The sequence below is a fragment of the Papilio machaon genome, chromosome 27, assembly GCF_912999745.1.
Source record: "Papilio machaon chromosome 27, ilPapMach1.1, whole genome shotgun sequence".
Lineage (NCBI taxonomy): Eukaryota > Metazoa > Arthropoda > Insecta > Lepidoptera > Papilionidae > Papilio > Papilio machaon.
Window position 1 is genome coordinate 2,204,681 of NC_060012.1, and position 10,533 is coordinate 2,215,213.

General features: G+C 32.6%; 2 protein-coding genes across 3 annotated transcripts; one reads left to right on the forward strand and one right to left on the reverse strand.

The window, feature by feature from the left end:
* Positions 1 to 67: 67 nt before the first annotated feature.
* Positions 68 to 10,480, reverse strand: LOC106708039 (dynein regulatory complex protein 8). Of its 2 annotated transcripts, none has more exons than XM_014499508.2 (7): positions 10,456 to 10,480; positions 10,278 to 10,391; positions 9,885 to 10,008; positions 7,917 to 8,043; positions 7,748 to 7,831; positions 350 to 489; positions 68 to 151 (listed from the first exon to the last, which is right to left on the reverse strand). In XM_014499508.2, the coding sequence occupies exons 1-6, from the start codon at positions 10,478 to 10,480 to the stop codon at positions 370 to 372; spliced, it is 594 nt and encodes a 197-aa protein (XP_014354994.1). In that variant the 3' UTR covers positions 68 to 151; positions 350 to 369. The 2 variants fall into 2 exon arrangements, with proteins under 2 accessions (XP_014354994.1, XP_045540587.1); XM_045684631.1 differs by having other exon boundaries at positions 344 to 489.
* On the forward strand, positions 1,689 to 7,498 carry LOC106708038. Its single transcript, XM_014499507.2, has 8 exons — positions 1,689 to 1,809; positions 2,194 to 2,289; positions 2,825 to 3,500; positions 4,941 to 5,011; positions 5,093 to 5,281; positions 5,698 to 6,045; positions 6,388 to 6,556; positions 6,897 to 7,498. Exons 1-8 carry the CDS (start codon positions 1,738 to 1,740, stop codon positions 7,421 to 7,423), a joined length of 2,148 nt encoding a protein of 715 aa, XP_014354993.2. The 5' UTR covers positions 1,689 to 1,737; the 3' UTR covers positions 7,424 to 7,498.
* Positions 10,481 to 10,533: the final 53 nt, after the last annotated feature.

The window sequence follows — 10,533 nt, forward strand, 5'->3', positions numbered from 1 at the left end:
AAAATGGACAATGTATAACTAATAGCTAAAACATTAGACGGCAGGAATTAAAAATTAAATAAAAATTAAGCATTTTTTATTATATCTCACAGTAATTTAGAAAACTTTAAGATTTTAGTGGTTCTGTTGAGTCACCAATATCATCATCGACCTGAAAAAAAAAGAAATTTTTTTTTCAAAAACATTTTTTTTTCCTTTCCTTTATACTAACTAATTTTATAATTACTCGATTTTTTGTTACATACATACATACATACATTACAATAAGAAAAACTAAAAGACACAACCATAAAGAACATATGAAAGCTAATAGTTTACATAAATTGATACAATTTCAGTATACTTTTACATTAGCTTTCTGTGTATTTGTCATTTTTGTGTTTCTCGCAATAGTTCCGAAGCTCGTTTTTTCTTAGGTGCAGCTGCTTCCAATCTTTTTCTCTCCTCTTCAAGCATGTCAGCTATTTCGTAAACAAGTTTTGGTGCAACCTGGGATATTTATGGTGAAATATGAATTGGGATAGACAGGAAAAGGATGTGTACATGACTTTTAACTTTTAAGGATAATATAAACGAGTCTAAACAAAGCACCCAAATAAAAGTTGCTTGATAAATATACAGGGTTCGTTGTTGTTGTCCCTTTGTATGGAAAAACCTTTGAGTATATATGTGTACAAGTACGAAGGCTGTTTGATAAGTCCATTTAAAAACAAACATTTTTTCTAGTAAATCGCATTAACACTGGCACAATCTTTCAGATGAAGACTCAAAAATTCAGCACAAAAAACAAGTTTTTGACAGTTTCACCATTGTTTAACAGTGATCACTCGTAAACTGCAGACTTTATAACTGGTGATCGCGCCCTAAAGAAGGCCAAGACTGTTTTGTCGGCTGGGAAGGTGATGGCGACAGTCTTGTAGGGTGGCGAAGGAATCATTATGATTCATAACTTGGAAAAGGAAAGACTATCAATAATCATAAGCTTACTATGCGTCTCCACTGAAGGGTTCGGAGCCTACCCTAAGTTAGGGATGACTAGGCCAATAGTCAACCTCGCTAGTCAAGTGCGGGTTGGTTGACTTAATACATATCTTTGAATTTCTTCGCAGATATGTGAAGATTTTTTTGTGACCCCCTGACATGTTTAATCAGACATTGTTTTCTTATTTTTTAATTTTTAAATTTGAAAAAATCTGAAAAGATGCCTTGGAGGGCAAATATTTTTGAAAAATAGGACTGCATCGCAGGTGTACATATACGGAGTTTTTAGGAGTTGTTAAAAAATTATAAACTCGCTGGAACAAGTGTTTGGCCCTCAAAGGGCAACATAGTCTATGTTGAGGAATAAATGAAAATTAAAACGACAACAAAAAAGCCCTCGTTTACTCAAAGGGACAAAGTTTGCATAGATAGTTGATAAAGTTATAAATTTTGAATTAAATAAATTTCTTGATTATTTTTACATTTGTACAAACATTTGGCAATATTCAAAAAAAAAATTATCTACGCGTTTTTCATAGACTAAAGTTATTGTCTTTGTTTAGCTCGCCATTTTGGTTCAAGGATTGCGGAGACGGTGACGGAGACGTTAAGGCAATTGAAAAGGTTGGTTTTCGTTTCGTGTCCTATTTTGTTCTTAATAATATTTAAATCAATGCAAGTGATAATTATATATTTTTACATTTTCTAGACTATTGTTCGCACATATAATTCAACGGCGTCTGGTTTATAACAAACATGAACCGTAATATGATGCGTGGACGCGGTCGCGGCGGAGCCTCCAATTCTTTCGTATCAAGTCATATGCGAGTAAGTATTGTTAATTTTGTTTAAAAGGATATTTGTTTGACTATTTTACTTCTTCCTTAGTTACGCTATGATTTTAAGCACAACTAAAACGTAAATTCATGGAAGATTATGTACTTGTATCAATTATAATATAAATATACAGGTCTAATAATTGTAACCATCGGTTATACATTGAATTCTTGGTTCTCGGTTAACTTTATTTTGGATTGCAAATGATGATGTGTAACAGTCAACAGACAATAATAACTTGTCGTCGTTGGAATAATCCTATAGAACAACAAACAAAACGATGTTTAACTATTTAAACATACAGTGTTTATAACAATATTACTATGTTTTTATGATGGATGAGCATTAACATAATTTTTATATTGTTGGTTTTAGAATTTGAACACTGAGATGGAGTTGTTACAGAGAAAACGAGAAGCTCTGCAATATGAACAGCAGAGGCTTGTTAATGATCGAGCCAACATGAGGAAGGTAATAAAAGACTTACTAAATATGTCACTATCTTTCATCAATTCGTTTTTTCTTTTGTAGTAAGTGAGGTATGTTCAAGATTCCATACTTTTAAAGTTATAATTTTCAAGATTGTATTCCAGTCTACTTCACAGTCTATAGCAACTCTCACTTTTTCTTTTATTAAGCCATATGTTTATAAGAAGATGAACATAAGTAAATTCTCTCAAGAATTTGCTATATGGTGTAAGTTTTTCTGAACCAGAATATTTAAACAAATTGTATTTACCTAAAAATACATCTACGTAATTAGAGTTTAAGTATCTAAAATGTTTGGTTGCATCATTATGAGATGTTTGTTAAATTTCTCATAATGTTCAAAGTTTGTGTTACTTGTTGTAGACCTAATTCTATTCTTTGGGGGATCAAAAACAGGTCGAAACAAATTGGTATAATTAATTACATTTGAGATTTACAATTTCTGTAAGTCACCTAAATTTTGATCAAAATTATACCAATTGTTAGGTAATTTGTCAATATTTCTTACAATTTTCAGAGGCCGTATGAAAGTGATGTGCCCTCCCGGAGTTTACCATATTACCAAACCCAAAGCAGCGTTCAAAATTTTTCTCATCTTTATGATGATGGTTCTGAACGTAGCTTTGGCGCTCCGCAACCGAAAAGACGTGCCCCAGTCAATGTTTGGGATGATAATAGGTTCAATGTCAACCAAAGTTCTGTTCCTCAGCGACCAGGATCATATGTCGCTCCGAATCCTCCAAACAGAGCACAACCGATGCCTCTTATGGGCGTCTTGTCAAAACCAGTAGGTCGCCGAGTGATAGATATGCCCCTCAAAAGGCTCAGATCTAAATTTATCACAGGGACACAATTTACCTCTGCCCCTGTGCAAGTGAAGACCAAACCCATGCAGTTGCCAGTTTTACGTGCAACTGAAGAACCTAATAACCAACTGCACGGTCGGTTAGGGTTAGCTTTGGGCATGATCATTAAGAAAATGAAGGAAGAATATTGTGTTAGTAAAGAATCTACTGAGTTTTTCAATACTAAACATATGCAACGCTACATGAGAAAAACTATTCGTGAACGGTTGACGATTATCATGCTCAACAAACCGGTGGGAAGGTCTGATGAAATAGTGGCTGAATATCGCAAGGTATTCCCACCTCATACTGACAAGCATATTTTGGATAATGCTAATGTCAATGCAGGTACAAGTGTTTTGTTTATTAACATCTTTTTAAGGATGAAGAAAAAAATTGATGATTTTTTTTCATTCTTTACTATATTTTATTTAATTCAATGTATATACACTGAATTATATATCACTAAACCATGTGCCTTATTAAAGAGGTGTATTATCAAACAATAGATTGTACAAAGATGATTTATGAATCAAATTTAAAACAAGACCTTATTATATATATTGAACCCAATTGAATTTTTCCTACCCCATTTTTATATTTTCTATGGCTACATGTTACATTTTTTGCCTATTTTGGACCTTTCTTACCAACACTGCCCGTCTGAAAAAATATTGCATATAATTGCCTGTTATTTACCCTTAACTGCCAGCCACAGACTTCATCAGTATGGAATTTAAAAAAAATCCCGAGTGCTCGATGAACTTTGCCAGACTTATCACTGTTCTAAATTTTATCTAGAACCATTCAGCCGTTCTGTTAAATGGTAACAAACCTACATCCATTCATCCAAATATAACATTACAAAGATTTATCTTTTCAACATGCCCAATACAACTGAACCAAGATCTTTGATCAATAATTGCAAAGTGCATTATAATTTTACATCAACACATGGTTTGGTAGAAATTATTTATGACACTTATTAAATAATTTCTTTGATTTAAAAAACCTATGTTAAGAAGGATAGATATAAATAGTAGATGATTTTACTCTAAGATTGTAAACAACCTTATGTTTACTACTATAATGTTGATCTTAATACTGGTATATTTGGTCTATTGAATGTGAATTGAAGATTGCAAGTTGATTACGTATTTTATTGGCCCATTTCTTCACTTATACTTTCTACACTATATGTATAATTCCCTTCTTTCATTTATGAAGTCTTTAGACTAGATATAATCCTTTGAGGGTAACCATCCATTTTGTGTCTCATAATGTGATGTCTATTGAGAAAATGTGAGTTGGAATAGTTTGTGTTTTGTCCCATGCAGAGATATTTGGCATTAACGAAACCTTGTCACACATTTTGTATGGAGATATTTCTCTATTGGATATAGTATTGGCTAATTGATAGTCTTGACATCAGATTTTTCGTTCAATTGATTGACTTTCTTTTTACCTTACATTGCCATTTGTGCTAAAGTATACTGCTGTCCTTGTAATGTTTTGTGGATATTATTTTTTACTATCTTCACTATCGGCCTTGTGCTGGGATCAAAATTTTGTAATGTCGCCTATTTAATTAAGCTTTTGTAAGCATTTCTCTGTTTACTTATAAACATTAAGTAAATTTGTAACATTTGAAAAATATACTTTTTCAAATAGTTGAAGGTAAGGATATGAATGTAAATTGAGATGTATGTCATTGAGACTGTTATCGAGAATATAAATATGTATTATTTTTATTGTAATTTTTACTAACAAATGTTACTATTTTTTTAGATTTCGACAAATACTTGAAATTCAATATCTCCAGAATCATGACAGATAAATTGGGTGAGCTATTAGAAAAGGTAAATAGAAGTTAATAATACTTAAGTTCCAATAGAAATCTTTTTTTGCAATTCATTTAATTGTATTTTTAATTTTTCTAGATGAAACAATTGTGTGAAGGCAAAGATGTTGAAGTTAGAAAATTAATAAAGCCGCTAGCCAGTGCATCATCTGGTGAAGAAAAAATTGAAACAAATAAAGATGTTAAATTAACTCAAGACTATATGAATGCATTGACTGTCGCATTGATTGAAGAAAATTTACCTCAACTTCTACCTAAATACACTCAGGTAATATACAATTTAAATAATGCCTAACTATAGAAATTGGTTTCTTCATTACATCACTTTGAAATGTACACAAAGTAATTAATTTCATATTTTTCCTCAATATGGCGATAGTTTTTAGATTACTGGTCAGAAGTATACATATCATTTGTTCCGGTCCAAAACCAAAAAAATTTAAGTAAATAGATAAATAATAGGGTATTTGACTATTTTGTTAATCATTGAAAATTATGAGAAAAAGACTAAGTTATATTGTAAAATAAGGGTACCAAATGCAGTTATGAGAAAAATGTCTCACATTAAATGTTTTGCAATGGTTAAAGGTTTACATTAAAATCAGGTATATTTGTGATACAGATAGTACCACCTTTTAGGTATATATCAACATATTTAACCTCCTTTTTTTCTTTACCTTGCAGAGAATTATAAAGATGTTGAATCTTGAAACCGAAGTCACAAACTTTTTAGATAGAAATATGAGAGGAAAGCATTTGACGAGGAATGAAAAGAAAAAACAAGCAGACCCTACTATTACTGAAAATCTAGATAATGATGAGGACATATCTGTAGTCAAAATTGAAAACAGAGAAACAAATGATGATCCTATAGAAATAAGTGAAGAAGATACACAAAATGAAATAGATAAAGATATAGAAAATGGAGATAATCTTGATAAAACGATTGAAGAGCCAAAATCAGTGGAATCTACAGAGAAAGCAGAGTCTGCTCAACTGGCAACACCGAAAACTCAACAATACTTTGTTAAGGTATATTATACATCCAGATATAGATTTAAATAGCTTCTTGACATGACCTTAAATATTTAGCAAAATCAAAATATTTAAGTTTTATCTCTCACCTAAAACATTGGTCGGAAGCTTATAGATTGTGCTAAACTTTGTTCATCCTACTATATGCAGAAAAAGTCTAAATCTAGTAGTATAATAATTAGCAGTGACTAACATTTAACTGAACATGGGTATTTTGATGTTGTTTTTTTTTTATTTATGTGGAATTGCTGGTTTTATCTAGTTATTTATGCAAAAAAAAAAAAAAATATATATATATATATATATATATATATATATATATATACATACTTATTACAGGTACTTGGTCAACCATCTCTGCCAAATAGAGCTGATGCATACAAATTTTTCTCGTCACTCAATGCAGTGACAATTAAGAAACATAAGGTGATTCAAAATCTGCTAGTTGTTGGATTTGATAATGAACAAGACTATGAGAAGGCGGTTGCGGCCAGTGACACTGTTGTTGGTATGTATTTCTGGACTAATATTTAAAAAAAAATATTTTAACATTATATAAATTTTTGTTTGTACAACGGGAAACGAAGAATTGAAAATTACAGTATGAAAGTTAAAACAAAAGCGTTCCTTTAGCTTGTTTCTTTTTTGTTTCAATGTTGATTGTTACATATTTCTCAAAATTCTTGGCCTTACGACATACGAACAGCTGTCAGTGTGTAATAATAAATAATAATAATAATATTTCGCTTCTGCAGTTACACATGTGGTTCTTGTTATATATTTGTCTTTGTTTTATTTAAAGAATATGTAAAAATTTCTTTTAAAATCACAATTTTTATATTTCGCAGGGAATTGCAAACTTATAATAAAAACAAATGATAAGCAAGCACTGAGCACTACAACAACTCCCAGTAAGGAAAAAACGGAATCTGATAAATCTGAAGCTATGCTGAGCCCAGATCTTGAAAATCAAATAACTGACCTTCTTTCTACAATTAAACGAGAACAGGCGGATGCAATTGAAAATACTGAATCATCCAATTCTGAACAGGCTAATACTGAACAATCTACTACTGTACAGTCTAATACTGAAAAAACTGACGCAACAGTAAAAGAGGAAAATACAACCACCGTTAATGAAGCAAATGGTGATAACACCGTTGAGGAGAATTCTCCAAATAAAGAGCTTGATGAGGCCAAAAACTTAGATACAATACAAGAAGTTGATGAAAGTAACACTGAACCAAAAACAAATATAGCCAACGTTAAAAATGACACTGGTAAAGGTACGCCAATGAAAACACGGCAAAGTGTTGCCACACCTAGAACGATTCGCACCAGGAGATCGAGCAAACTGGAGCAACAAAACAATTAAAATTATTGTTATCTAAATAATTAAATTAACTTTTAACTTTATCAACTAAATCCATTACTGCTCAATATCCAATAATATAATCCATAAATGCTGCTATAGAGCAGATCATTACAAATGTATGATTTTTTTCCTTTATTACAACTCTTATTATGACTGTAAAATTATACTATTTTAATGAACATCTTTGTTTTTTTTCTTGTAGCAACACAAACCAGTTAAGTCAAAAGCAGTTGATTTTTAATATTTTCCTATAGATAGTAAAATATATGCGATTTTAAGAAAAATCCTTAAAATATAGGTGTAAAATAAGTTATTCTTACATACCATAAGTTGGTTGATATAATATTCATATGTGATGTTGCTCGTTACGGGATCCAATGCTGTTTGCATCATTTCGTCGAACTCTTCCTGAAATGTATTAATCGCACCATCTCTCAAATATCAAGCATCCAAAGAAATACGATAGTTCAGTTGATGTTCAAATAAATAATACCTGTGAAAATGGTTCTCCTTCTTCTAACATCAACTGAGTAAATCTTTCTTTTGTTAGATAACCACGACCGTCTTTATCGAAGTATCGAAAGGCGGCAAGTAAAATCTCCGCACTTGCGGGATAAAATCTAAAAATGTACAGAAATATGTTTTGAGGACGTAGGGAAAAATAACAATGGAAAAATATTAGGTCCTTACATATGAAATTGGCGTTTTTCGTACTGGCCACTTTAATCACGAATTTCTCCTCTTTGGTAAGGAATTCCAAATTAAAATTTGTACAGCTATAGACTCATGTATTTGTGGTTTGATGACCGTCATTCATTTGTTTTTTTTCTTCTGTTTTTTTCTGTTTGCGTCACTCATTTTACAAAGTGGAAAACTTAAAATATCGCATTATTTACGAGTACGAGTTCCGCCGTGGCACTAGTGCTGCGGAAATGACTCGAAGGGTGAATGATGTGTATGGCGGTCGTGTTGCAAAAGAAAACACAGTTCGTTTTTGGTTCCAACGTTTTCGTTCTGGAAATTTCGATCTGCAGAACAAGCCCCGTGGGCGGCCTGAGACTCAAGTTGATAATGAAGAGTTGAAGGCTATTGTGGAAGCGGATCCATCGCAAACCACGTCCGAGTTAGCTGCAGGCTGCGATGTTAGTGATAAAACTGTTTTAATTCACTTGAAGCAAATTGGGAAGATTAAAAAGCTTGAAAGGTACCTCACGAATTGACTGAAGCAAACCGGCAAACGCGCGTCGACTGTTGCGTTACATTACTAAACCGGCACAATAATGAAGGTATTTTAAACCGAATCATTACCTGTGATGAAAAATGGGTTCTTTACGATAATCGGAAGCGCTCAGCGCAATGGTTGGATCCTGGCCAGCCAGCCAAATCCTGCCCCAAGCGAAAATTAACCCCAAAAAAGTTACTTGTAAGCGTTTGGTGGACTAGTGCCGGTATTGTTCATTACAGTTTTCTCAAATCTGGCCAGACTATTACGGCTGATGTCTATTATCAGCAATTGCAAACCATGATGGAAAAGCTAGCGGCTAAACAACCTAGGCTGGTCAATCGCTCCACGCCACTGCTGCTTCACGACAACGCTAGACCACACACTGCGCAACAGACGGCTACTAAATTAGAAGAGCTTCAATTGGAAAGTCTCAGACATCCTCCGTACTCCCCGGACCTTGCTCCAACAGATTACCATTTTTTTCGAAATTTGGATAACTTCTTGCAAGGGAAAAAATTCAACTCCGATGGGGCAGTCCAAATCGCCTCCAAAGATTTTATTGATTCCCGTCCGACTGGTTTTTTTAGTAAAGGGATCAATGAACTACCTATGAGATGGCAAAAGTGCACAGAAAATAATGGTTCATACTTTAATTAATTAAATATATTATATTAAAAAATATTCGACTTTTTGTTCCTCCCATACAGAACGCCAATTTCATATATAAGGACCTAATATTTGCTTTTGCCTAATAAATGTTAATTGTGTGAAAATAAATACATTGTTTACTCTATGTTATTTTGAACACTTTTATTATCTAATCTGTGAAAAATAACGAATGACCGCCAATTTTGCTACCATACGAAATTACGAAAGTAGTAGGTACATATTATTTGTCGCTTTTCAATTTCGTTTATCGGGTGTATATCTCCATATCAATATACGTAAAACCGTTTTAGTTACGGCGAAGACGTGTACGAATTTAATTAGCGTATATTTGAACGTATTCTGACTTCGTAATAAACTTCTCACTGGGTAAGTCATTGAATTTGATTGTAAATATATATCATTTAAATGCATTTTTAAATAATTGTACATATTTAATATGTACTACAGCAAAGAAAATAAAAACAATGGTGACTAACTTCTGGGTATATTACGAGTTCTATGTATTAAAAAAGTTGTGAATAAAGTATATAATACAATGAACACCAATAATTTAAGAAATATACTCACCTATGTTCTATCATTGCTTTGCACATGTAAGGCAAAAAGTTTATAAGCGGTACGTTGCCTGTCGCTTCTTTGTTTTCAGTAGCCAATATAACTTCTTGCACTTCGGCCTCCGTTGGACAGCAACCTTAAAAATATTTCTGTAGTTTTCACCATACAATTGTGTTACAACGTTAGATATATTCAAAGTGTAGTCCCGGTGCGTTCCTCTGGAGATCTCGGGATTCTTACCAGTTGCACTTGAGGATGGCTACCGAGGGTGTTTTAGTGAGTCAAGTTTCACATAACCCTGTCTTTCCCTCAGAAGGCATGATATATTTTGAAGATTCCTTCCGCCCCACCCGGAAAAAAAAAGATATCGGAAAAGTGTAGGTAATATTAAAAATTTTAGTTTACCTAAGGAGCGCAGAATTGTCCCGATTTCTCTTACGTCCACAACTTGTTTTCCTGAATGATCAAATACTTCGAATGCTTCAATAATTTTCTTTTCCAATTCATTGTTGGGTTGTACTGAAAATAGAAAAAATAAATAAGTTTGGTCAAAGTAATTGAAGTCCAACTATTTAAATCGTACTTTTTGGTTCCTCTTTTCGCGCCATTTTGTACACAGTCTATAAAAAAATTAAATAAAATTGGTGATTAAAAACTTTCC

Excerpts from the sequence above, each read along its gene's own strand:
- LOC106708038 (XM_014499507.2), top strand. The coding sequence starts at position 1,738 with ATGAACCGTAATATGATGCGTGGACGCGGTCGCGGCGGAGCCTCCAAT. Across the intron at positions 5,012-5,092 it reads TGGGTGAGCTATTAGAAAAG|ATGAAACAATTGTGTGAAGG; the intron begins GTAAATAGAAGT and ends TAATTTTTCTAG. Across the intron at positions 6,557-6,896 it reads GGCCAGTGACACTGTTGTTG|GGAATTGCAAACTTATAATA; the intron begins GTATGTATTTCT and ends TATATTTCGCAG.
- LOC106708039 (XM_014499508.2), bottom strand. The coding sequence starts at position 10,480 with ATGGCGCGAAAAGAGGAACCAAAAA. Across the intron at positions 7,832-7,916 it reads AAGGAGAACCATTTTCACAG|GAAGAGTTCGACGAAATGAT; the intron begins GTATTATTTATT and ends AATACATTTCAG. Across the intron at positions 490-7,747 it reads ATTATATCAACCAACTTATG|GTTGCACCAAAACTTGTTTA; the intron begins GTATGTAAGAAT and ends TAAATATCCCAG.